The sequence below is a fragment of the Vanessa tameamea genome, chromosome 9 (assembly GCF_037043105.1).
Source record: "Vanessa tameamea isolate UH-Manoa-2023 chromosome 9, ilVanTame1 primary haplotype, whole genome shotgun sequence".
Classification (NCBI taxonomy): Eukaryota; Metazoa; Arthropoda; class Insecta; order Lepidoptera; family Nymphalidae; genus Vanessa; species Vanessa tameamea.
Genome location: NC_087317.1, coordinates 3,162,452 through 3,175,163, shown reverse-complemented (window position 1 = coordinate 3,175,163; position 12,712 = coordinate 3,162,452). Strand labels below are relative to the sequence as shown.

Below are 12,712 nucleotides of genomic sequence, written 5' to 3'. Positions count from 1 at the left end.
AAAAAAATAATCAAGAGCAGTCGTGGGACACCCAGTTCCTTTCGCTATATATAATATTATATATTAAATAACATACGCAATAAAATAAATTAACAACGTCTGACAATAATAAATGACAATGACTATTTTTTTATTTAAAACTCACTAAACTAAAACTGTGAATTAAAACAATAACGAAAATTAAATTTAAATAATATTTTATAAGATGGTACAAAATAGAAAGGGACAGAAAGGAAGGAAAGAGAGGCAAAAGTCGCCTGGATAACGCTTTTTCCTTTCATGAGGATGTTCGCCAGTTAACTCTACTGTAAGCTGCGTAAAAGAAGTTCATTCCAAAAAGTATTTATATCATTTTATTTTAACAGGAAAACGTTATCCTTAATATATATTATTTTTCAAAAATAGAATGTGATTCTTCTAAGACTAACGACTTCCTTTTGACCGCACTTTGTATTCGTCAGAACACGACACGCGATTAAGGGGACGTTGATAGGAGCTGAGCGCTACCGGTTTTAACTGATAGAAATCACTCTAGCTATACACTACGGGTACTAGTCATGTTACTCGATATAACTAACAGATAAAAAAAAGCAATATAAAGTCCATTTTTTTTAAAGACGCTTTCAATGTCATTGTTTAAAAAAAAAAACGATAAATATGTATATATTTTTTTTAATTAAAATTAAATGTAGGTTGTAAGTAACATTTCCTTTTAATTATGTTTAAAATTTTACCGTTTCTCTGTCCTACGAGGACGACACTGAATTACGGCAGATTATGTAAAAAATAACTTTTGCAATTATATTAAAATACATTACAATAAGTTCAGTGAGTATTGAGTATACTATGTATGTTTGTTTTCATCCGAAGTCACGCAATACTTTCTAATTCGATTAATATGGATTTTTTTTATAATGATACCTTATATTAAGGATGGAAAAGGCTTTTCGGGATTTGTATATCAGTTACTATTTTTGGAGATTTTTTTTTATGTCATGGGTTGGCGGACGAGCGTATGGGCCACCCGATGGTAAGTGGTCAACACCGCCTATAGACAAAGGCGTTATAAGAAATATTAACCATTACTTACATCACCTATTCGCAACCAACCATGGGAACTAAGATGTTATGTCCCTTGTGCCTGTGATTACACTGGCTCACTCACCCTTCTAACCGGAACACAACAATACAGAGTACTGTTATTTGGCGGTAGAATATCTGATGAGTGGGTGGTACCTACCCAGACGGGCTTGCACAAAGCCCTACCACCAAGTGATAAATGATGATGATTGTATAACAGCACGTTATGTAAACGGGTAAAATATTGTTGTTAGACTTTAATCATAAGAAAATACCATAATATGATAATAAAAAAAAAACTATAACACGAATCCTTATTTGGTTGTATAGATATTCAACATGTTTACAAAAACCATGGCAGTTAACGAGCCTCATAATAGTTACTGTAACTTATCTGTAAAAGATAAGTCACAATATTTTTATATTTCAAATATGGAACAAAAAAAAAACGAAACGCTTAGGTAAAATTATTTCTCTCATAGTACTTATCATTATTAAATTTTAATGCTATCTGCAAAAAAATACTTTTTTTTTTTTTTCGAATGGACAGTTGCTGTTGACTATAGTGGCCTGTACAGCGTCACCAGCGGGATAAATACTTGCTATAAAAAAATGCGGTTTATGCTTTGCAATAAAGACCTGGTATGTAGTGCTGTAGTTTTAGAGACATTACTAGATATTTGAATTAAAAAAGACGTGACTATAAGTAGATAAATCTCTTGGTTCGATTTTATTGTAAACAATACTTTTTATACGTCATTAATAAAAAAAATAAGATTATTAATTTACTACTTAACGTAACGCGAACATTAATTAAAAATGAATACACACATTACTTTATTGTTAAATTTTCAATGAATTAAATAAAATAATAAATATAAGAAATAAAAAAAGTCTTAAGTGTAAAAGGAAGGTTCACTCGAACGACTGCCTTGAAGTCGCAATTAGCTCGTAAAAACTTAATTAGCCTCTCTAATCAGGCTCAGGAAATTGAGCGTCGCAAAAACAAGTCCTATGAGATTTATATTATTCTTTAAGAGAAATGTTAATATATAATGATTATTAAATAACATTTTTATTATTATAACACTGTCCGCTTGGTGGTTGAATAATTTTACAGATTTCGAATACTTGCGAGCATTCCTTGAATTAGAGAGATAAGACATGAACAAATACGTTGCGTTTTTGCATTCTCGGAGTACCACTGGACTGTTTTTAATTTAACTATATTTATACTAATAACAGCTGGATCTTATACTAATAGCCGAATCTTGGAGCAGTTATTAAGTTAGATTACTTATATTTCTGCACTAAGATACGAAGTTTGCCGCCTCGTCAGAAGATTGGGTGCACGCAGTGGTATTAGTGGGTAAGAACAATACCAATACCAAATATATTACGTTTTCCATAATATTACGTAATTAAAATCCATTTTTATTGCTTAAATTAAATTGGTCGCATAAGTAAGTGAAGCATACAAACGATAAAATTTCCGTTTCAATTTTGTGTATGTAGGTTTTTGATAAAACATTTCTTAATTTCTACGATTTTCGTTATTTAATTATTTAGATAAACGGTTTGTATTAAATATAATTCAGCAAAACTATCTTACACAACAAAGTTGACAGACGATGCTCGTCGGCAAACGTAAACTAGTGATTTAAGTCGAAGCAATTTCTTTTACCTTTCTACCTGATCTTTGATCAAGACCTAACGAATACTTCTTGCTATACTATAGCCTATTCCAATCAAAAAAGGAATAAAGACCCAGGAAGAGAAACAAAGCTGCTTTCGCTAGGTATTAGGTATGTATTAATTGATTGATACAACTTAATATATATAATCATAAGCAGCCTGTAAAGTTCCCACTGCTGGGCTAAGGGCTCCTCTTCCTCTAAGGATAAGCTTAGGAGCATATTCCACCACACTGCTCCAATGCGGGTTGGTGGAATACACATGTGGCAGAATTTCGTTGAAATTGAGACATGCAGGATTCTTCGCGATGTTTTCCTTCACAGTCGAGACCAAGATGAATTATAAACACAAATTACACATGAAGGTGCCTGCCTGGGTGTGAACCCGAAATCACCGGTTAAGATGCACGCGTTCTAACCACTGTGGCATCTCGGATCTTACAATTTAATAAATTAGAATAATTCAATGACAAGAAATAAAAGTATTTTTAAAAATTCCGTGTGAATTAAAGCAATAACAAAATATACATTTAGATAATAATAATTACAACAATAGAAGGAGAGTGAAAGAGTGGGAAAGGTCGCCTGGGGGGGTACATGCCTTTTTCCTCACGCGACAATTTCTGCCAGTTCACTCCACTGTAAGCCGCGAAAAAGAACTTCGTTCCGACAAACCTGAGATTTACTTATTTCATTTGCAAATAGCTCAGCTACATTATGTTAACTATTTATAAGTTTACATCCAAATTTCCAGTTTCGTCGACGTGCAAAACGCCATTTTTTCGTAAATCGATAATATCACAGATCAATCGATTCGATGTCGAATGTCGTTTATTTGGCATTTGTCCTCTTGTGGTTGGAATAGAAAGTACTTGGGTATTTTATTTGTGACGTGATGAAAGGTTCAGACTGAAGGACGATAAAGTCACTTCACACAATCGAATGCAATTGCCCGTATATCGTTAAATTACTCCTCGTATCGGGCTATTTCATTTTTATTTATTTAATAACATCTGTTACTTTGTGTTGGTAATATGTTGCAACTTAACAATTAACCTGTTTCAACGATTGGATAAGTATCGTGTTTGTATGTATGCGTATTTATAAAAGATTATTTTTAATATTATCGCAGTCAATGTCAAATATCATTTTTTGACATTTCAAGAATGACTTAACAATTTACTATTATTAAGTTTAAATTGTATATTTATACTGCTTACAGTTGCAACACTGTTTATTAGAGATTATCTCTCGGATTAATGTGCAAAAACTTTTATAAAACATACAACCTAACTCTAATTGTCTACGCTGGTGACAGGAGGTACATTTTTCACCCGGAGAATTGGAATTGTGATGCAACAGGGAAATGTTGCTAACCTAGCCTCCGTTCCACACGGTCATGGTTTATACTGCCGATATATTTTTTTACTTTTACTTATATAAACTTATTTGAGTATTTAATATGAATAAATATTTTGTGAGGAAAAAAAACTAAAATTAAGATTTCATTTACTTATTTATCTTACTACCTATCCGTCTTAACACGGGTACAATAAGAGTTATAAGGGGTCTATACAACTTTTAGACTGAAGGATAAACACTACAAAAAAATGTTATTTTTTGCAGCCAAGAAAGTTGAATTCCTCGGATTTTCTCTACTACAATACACATGTATTAAACGCATGCACTTCCGCTCGAATCACTCTGTATATTGACGAAAACCGCATTAAAATCCGTTGTGTAGTTTAAAAGATCCAAACGTACAGAGATCCTCGCTAGAAATGACGTCTGTGCATACATCAGAAAGCATTAGATAGGCTTAATTGACACTCGGTACAAGGATATCCTTAGCCTTGGTTAGACATATAGGTTTTGTATCCCGGAGAATATTTTTACCGGTATAAAATAATCAATCGCCATATCTAACGCCAAGGCGACATAGCAACTCATAATGTTATTCATAGATCAGAGAGAGACAGAGATAGAACAACTATCACCTGCACTTTTTAATGTAACTCAAAATATAAGTTAAGCGCGTGAAACGTGACGAATATAAAATAATATTTCCGTTTAAATAAATTTCGTATTATTGAACGAAATGACTTTTATCCATAAACTACATGTACTTCCTATTCGCGAAACGTTCAAGTCATTATGACCTTAAAGTATATTTAAAATTAAATTAAATCTTCGACGAAATTTAAAACGCGTTTTTTTCGCGAATCAGTAATTAATATCATAGATAATTCTCGATCACGACCAGTGATATCACGTCAATTCGATATTAAAGTTGCACATTTTTCTTTATTTTTCTTGTGGTTGGAATAGACCAAAGGCTTCCTGCTATTGAAAAGACTTAAGTCCAATAAATTGACTGTGATGTTCCTCTAAGCGATTTCGGCCACTCTGGCGATTTCTTAAAGGAGAGTCGACCGTATAGGCATGTTTTATAGATGAAGTGTGTGCGTAAACACATGTGAGTTCCTTATTTCTTCATTCTTATCATTTGATGAGATAGAAGTCCATCACGACACTAGTGTTTAAGCGATTATCTCGCTTAGATACTTTCCGAGGCACATGTAGTACCAATGTCAAGACTAGCTTCAACTTCTAAATGTAAAACCATTGGTTTTTTGTGGCTTCACCATAGGAGAATGAGATCTGCGACCTTGTAAGCCTATCCACTAGACCAACGAGACAATGTATGTACGAGTATGTGAAATTTGTTAAGAGAGCCGAGATGACCCAGTGGTTAGAATGCGTGCATTTTAACCGATCATTTCGGGTTCAAACCCAGGCAGGCACCACTGAATTTTCATGTGCTTAACTTGTGTTTATAATTCATCTCGTGCTCGACGGTGAAGGAAAACATCGTGAGGAAAATCGTAAGGAAATCATGTGTCTTATTTCAACGAAATTCTACCACGTGTGTTCCACCAAGCCGCTTTGGAGCAACGTGGTGGAATATGCTCCAAACCTTCTCCTCAAAGGGAGAGGAGGCCTTAGCCCAGCAGTGGGAAATTTACAGGCTGCTAATGTGAAATTTGTTTACATTACATACATTTAAAATGTGTTTTCTTATATTGTCCTATGTATTAAAAAATTTGTTTACTTATGTTAAGTCGAGCTTATTTACAATAATGCTCTTAGTAGTTATATTATATGTTATAACATTTAGAGTCCCACGTTAGTCTATAGCTAGTTTATAACGCTGAAAATTTCGAGTCTCGGGAAGAGAATACAAAAGATTTTCTTAAATTGTTTATGACTTTGGTTAAGAAGTTGGTAATGTAACCTGTCATGCTACGAAGCACTTAAGGATTGATCCTGATCCACCAATACGATCGAGTTGGTGTGTAGATTGGGCTATGAGAGTGTTAAGATAAAGAAGTGTAACTTATGCACACACTTGCACAGTATATCAATTTACAACACAACAATATTACCAATTTAAAGGAATATAATTTTTGATAATTCCACTCAAACGGGATCCTCCAGGATCTGCACAATAAAAGTCTTTAAGATTAATTGTCATATCCGAAACTTCATTTACTTTGATACGGCTTGTTCCTGCGTTTTGAAACGTGTCTATTGATTTTAACATGAGGTATCGTTGCCAACGTTGAAGCATCTCAATCCTACGTGTGATATGAAGTTGCCAGATATCTAATATAGATAGCTAAATAGTAGATAGATAGTCACAATATTATAAAAATTGTTTAATGTTTTGTTATCTAAATCGAAATATTTCGACATTTTTATGAAGGTACTTGTCAAGTTTTAATGAACTTGAAACCAATACCCTTTTTTATCCGCGAATTAATCTGATATTTACTACCTTTGTCTGAACTGTATATTTTTACATACATACATGTACATTGTACATTTATAAGTTAATGTCTTGTTTATAGTAATCATGCTTTGCGTTTTTTTTTTATGTTTTAAAGTGAAACTTTATTGACGCGCAATTCTCGGTAAGACCGTAGTATGCCGTGACTGCATACGGAATGACAGTCTTTTATACCGGCATCTCTTTGCTCTTCTCCAAAGCATACTTCTTTGTGTATCTGTGACACGTTTCACTTCGTTGCTTTATATAATAATAATAATAACAAAATATATATCTTTTTGTTTTAATTTATGTTGTTCCATGGGCATTTATTTAATTGTGAATTTATTTGTAAACATTTTAGATGTTTCATATCTTCGTCATTCCGTGTCAGGCACTTTTCTTTTATTAGCAATTATATTCTAAGTACCACCTAAAATAACACAAGCGGAGTCTTAATATTGTTGTATTGCGAAAAAAAGTGCTTGTATGGGGTGACTAGCAATTCAAGATCTAATTTATTGAGCCTTTAAGACAATGATTACGTAAAATGTTTGATTTTTTTCCATTAAAATAGAACAACCCTTTTAACCAACCCCGACAAAATATTTTCGAGGATGGTTGGGCAGGCAGTAGGTAATAAAAATCGCCGATTCAAGTACTCGAATACCGAAATGAATCAATACAAAACAAAATAAAGGCAAGGGAATATCAATAAAGTATTTATAATTTTATCGAATTATGTAGGTATCTCTTTTTAATAACGAGTTTTAACTTTTATTTAATATACAATATAATACATACAATGACCAAGACTTTATAATCACGCTATTATTAATTATAAATATATTTATTAAATACAAATAATTTATTTATTTTTCTATAAATTTTCATTTACAAGGACAACACGTAGGAAGGGGTTACTAAACTTCATTGATATACTTTTATGAAATCCTGCCCAACTGTTTCGAGGCACATGTAAACAATCAGCTCTGTGTTTTTCTTGAACAAACTGGGATTTTCAGGTTCAGTGCGACCATGAATTAGGATGTTAATGATAATTACTATCTGACTGAACGTAACTGTTGACCTTTGACATCGATTACCTACTTAAAAACTACCTGTTGTGAAGTTTGTTCTCAACCTTCGGCTTCGATTAGATCTATAGATAGACTGTCGTATCATACTAGTTAACCTTTTATTTATTTTTTCACGACGTTAATGGATTTGTATTGGTGCTTAAATTTGAATGTCAATTTAAACTAACGAAATTTAAGAGGCTATTATTTATTCTTTAAGCGTACTTACCAATGTTTATTTTAAATTTGTTCGTGCAATATTGTTTACAAATTACAATTATTTCATATTGTCTTTTCAATAATATAATCAATAATCACCAAGCTTTATATCTGATTGTTTATTTGTATGTCTTGTTCTTAGAGCTGAATACGCGTCGTAAAATATAGTACACGCACACTAGTACAGTATTATGACGTTTGGTGTGAGTGTCAAGCGTAGCTGTCACGCACACCAAGATATCAAAGTTGATTCGTTTGTTTTAATTCTTTTGTAGTGCGACACTCTATAGATATATAAATAATTTAAGTTGAAGCCTTATCTCAACCTTTTCAAGTAACTCGATGAAAATATTTAGCAGGTATAAGATTTTTACTAATTTTATAAAAATTTATTTTTTATTCTTTGTTATGTTTTCTTTGGGTACACGTAAAAAAAGTCGATCGATGTAGATTTTTCATAATTCGTTAGTTTTTTTTTTTTTTTATTATAGGACAAATTAATATATACATTAGAGATAGTTATATGTTTACTACGAAAAGATATATAACGCGTTCCAAACCACATTTACACAAACGTTCGCTTTCCAAACCAACTTTGCTTGACTATAGTTTATAGGCTTTGACTTTGAATGCGATACTTTATCCATTTTTGATTTTCTGAATGTCATATGAAATTATATAAAAGATAGGGTACATTTTATAGAATTTCACAACAATCCACTTTTTAAGCTTTTTGACGTTTGTCTAAATTATTATTCATATACGGTTGAGTACTGATTATAAAACGTAATTGTAGAATGACTGTATACTAAGGCAAGTTGTCATCACGGAAGCTCAGCGAGGCCGAATCTGAATTTGTTTGAAAATAATTGCATAATTAAAGGTTAAGAATATTAGAAACTTACTTTATTTAAATTTTAATAAAAATAAAAAATAAACTTACGAATATATTAAGTGTATATTTATCTACCATTATTTAAGATATGGAAAATATAAATTAAAAAAATGACTATCTTAGATGAATGAAAAATAAAATTGAAAGATCGTAGATTGATAAATATTACATTCTCTTCAAACATTAGATTATCTATACCAATACTCTGTATGTCTGTCTGTTGCTCTCCCACGGCCAAACCACTGAACTGAAGAATGAAGAATTGTTATGAAGTTAGAACTCTAAGAAAGGACCATAGGCTATGTTTTTATGCATAACACCTGACGACCAATCCCTAAAACGCAAGTGAAGCCGCGGGCGGCAACTAGTTAGAGTTATATAGACATCAAAGTACTCCGCCGGTCTAGTGGCCCATCGGATTAAGAAAGTGAATAAGATTAGACAGAGCATATACAGTGCAGTACAGTTCGCTAGTCTTCGTTGGGAACTGTCACCCTGGCCATCGCAATTGGATTGGAGGACATCATAAGATATACTATCAAAGCCTAATAACACAATGACGTCTATACACACAGACATTACTTTTATTATAATTTCCATATTATTACTTCCGTTTCCAGTTAAAAAAAAAGTGATAACCCTCACCCCCCCTTTCCACTCCCTCTTTAACTTTATATTGCCCTTGAAAATTATAACTAGGAATAAGAATAGGATACAGCGAGTTGAACTTATCATTAGTAGGCTAAATCCATACATTATCTCTATTCAAAGGTTTAGGTTAGGTTAGAGGGCCCCATGAGCTCCGGGGCCCGGGTGCACTGCACCACCTGGCCCTACGATAGCTACGCCACTGCATCCAGTCAATTTATAAATACGAATAATGATTGAGAAAATAAACGAAACGAAATTTTATCACAATTCCATTTTACGACGACCGATGTTGTAAAATTTTTAAAAAATAATAGATAACGAAAACTAACAAAATCCTTGGTGAGTGTATTGTTCTGTGCCCATTATAATTTTAGATGTTAGACAAATGGTCTTACAAAAAACGCATTGTAATTTTAGTTTTTCGGTTCGCAATTCATTGCAAGAGGAAGTTAATAAATGTACCAAAAGGTAAAGAAGATTCTGATAGTATCGGTTTCTTAACACAGGAACTGTCATTAAAATACCAAAAAACCTGGGAACAATGATTGAATTAATTGTATTGAAATTCAGTATTTAAGTGTAAAATGTTCATATTATCAACAATCTAATTTCATTCGGAAAGAAGTAACATTATATGAAATTTTACAATAATATTTAATATGTATCTCATATTAAAATAATGTTATTAATTTTTAATTCCGTAAAAGTGAAAAGAATAAATAAATTATTAAATTGATACGTTAATTTCAATTACCAAAGTTAAATTAATAATATTTTTAAAACAACATAACATTAACATATATTTAACAAAAACAAATTAATATAACATGTTGATGTTGATTTGAGAATGGTTCCTTCAAAACTATTTTACTTAAATTTTTAAATTAACATAAAAGGCTTAAAAAATGGTTTTAATATTAGGTACTAATACATATACTAAAGCAAAATTAAATTAATAATTATATAAATAAACCTAGTTAGAAGTATCTTTGCAATATTAAACGGACATTGTTCTTTTGATTAATATACGATTAGCAAGCTACAATCAGATCAAAAGAAATATACGATTGATTAACTTTTGTCTATAAAAATATTTCAATAATAACATTTCGACGAGATCGGAATTCACTTATTGTATATAAATGAACGCGATGTTTTTAAATTGATGATCGCCATACGTGCAAAATGACTAATTAGACACAGTCGAGTTAGCTCCGTATTGTTATTGTATTTTTTTTTAAAACATTATCATAAATATTATGTATTTATAAAATGCCTCATTTTTTTTTCTCAAAGCATTTATAAATCAGTTAACATTAAATGAAGCTATTAATCATAATTTAGTAGACTTCGAATTGATTATTTAATACGTTTGTTGTATGCTATAAATGCCTTTGATTATTTATTTGAGTGAGTGTGTGAGTAAATGGTGACAGATCTATCAGCATTTAAACTAATCGCAATAATATTGTAGATTAGAATACTCACTAGGATTGGGAGATCCGCAAGATGCTCCTTGGCATGCGAGACAGGAATCTTTTCCATGGTTGCCGTCCAAGCTGAGCGTCAGCGTTGGAGCGAGACTAGGACGAGGGCACAGTTTACAACCCCCATTGTACTTCTCGCATAGACACGCATCCCTACCCAGGTTCTCAACTTTTAACTCGTTCAAACTGTACTTATCGTACCGTTTCTCCAACGACGCAGCTATCTTGCCCGGTTCTTGGAGAAATTCGCACGAATCGGGACAGTCATGGCACTTCCCGTCTATATTACGATTCGTTTCTGATATATTATCGTTCTCATTGGAATCCAGCTGCATCTGGTAATATCTGTCGTCCTTCCTCTCGCTGTCCGTGCTACCCATGTAGGACGTGAGAGTGACTTCCGAAGAGGACCGGCCCGTGTTGTTCAGCTTATATTTGGTCATGTTTAGAAGTATGTTTTGAATACGGACGCGCGAGACATTTTACGTAAACGATTTTAAAGAGACACGGCACTGTTTGTGTTTTAATTTTTATTGTTTGGTGGGCATTTTACTATCACAGACGGAGAATGTCAGCGCGGTCGCGCTCGCTGTGTAGCTTCAGCGGGTGGTCGCGATCGAATGAGTCGAGTTGTGGAGCGAGTGTAGTTGTAATGTAGCAGAAGGCAGGCTGTTACGGGAAATGGTGTGAAATAATACGGTATTATTATTTGAAAAAGGATTGTTACTTTACTCTGAATTTATCAATTTGTATATTTACTTTGTATAACGAGAATTTTCTTGTATTTTTCTACATGATGAATAATTTTGTTTTTTAAAAATAATTTAAAATTTAAGAAAAAATATATTTATTTATTTCTTTGTATCATATATATAAATATAAAAAATATAATCAAAAATTATATGGCCGCCCGAACAGGGACTTGAACCCTGGACCCTTGGATTAAAAGTCCAATGCTCTACCGACTGAGCTATCCGGGCTAGTATGTGAGGAAGCGAAAAAATGGTATAGTTCTTATGAACGACATTTGTTCTATTTTAGTTAACACTATAATATTATCAAGTTATCGATATTGTATCTTATTTGATCGAAATAAAGATATTTATCCCTTAACGTGAAATCGTAAATTTGAACTGTAATTTTCGGTGATGTTATTCATAGTAAAAGTTGCCTTTGCATAAAAAAAAACATACATTAGGTATTTAGAATTCATTTAAACTCTCCTTGGAATGTTTTAACTTACGCAATAACGACTTTCATTTAATACTTATAAATATTTAGATAGAACAAACAGGATTTTTACTTAGTAAGCGATTTAATACTTTGTTAATTAAAATTACTTTATAAGCAAATCATTTTGTAATTATAATTTCAATTTATAATATTTTTTTAAACATCACATACATAAAAGATATGTTATTCGCCTAAATACGCATTCAAATTCTAACGTAACACTTATACAGAATTACAGGGGAAGTAAACCTAGATATTTAAGTACGTTATTATTACTGAAAGATTTTAACCGTATAATGTGCTATGTTAAGATTATCTGTTTACAAAACAAAAAAAGAAACTTCAGTTCTAATTACAACTTTATAAGAAGGGCCTAGTATTCTAGGTAAGGAACCTTTTTGATACTTTTTAAATATAGAGCATGACGGTTTATAAAAATCATAGATTAATTATTTCGTAATACTTTCCAAAGGTATAAAGTGGCTACCTGATAAGTATTTGAATTTAGAAATTTTCAATATACCTACGCAGTCCAAGCACTTATT

General features: G+C 32.0%; 1 protein-coding gene and 1 non-coding gene across 2 annotated transcripts in view; both read right to left on the bottom strand.

Annotated features, from left to right (window-relative positions):
* Positions 1–11,575, bottom strand: part of LOC113394871 (sodium-independent sulfate anion transporter-like) — a 31,613-nt gene extending 20,038 nt beyond the window's left edge. The window contains exon 1 of the mRNA XM_026632322.2: positions 10,936–11,575. Within this exon, the coding sequence (XP_026488107.2) occupies positions 10,936–11,377 (442 nt within the window). The 5' untranslated portion in view covers positions 11,378–11,575. The remainder of the gene's footprint in view (positions 1–10,935) is intronic.
* A 266-nt stretch (positions 11,576–11,841) lies between these two features.
* On the bottom strand, positions 11,842–11,914 carry Trnak-uuu (transfer RNA lysine (anticodon UUU)). The gene has a single exon. It is a non-coding gene; the product is annotated as a tRNA-Lys (tRNA).
* Positions 11,915–12,712: the final 798 nt, after the last annotated feature.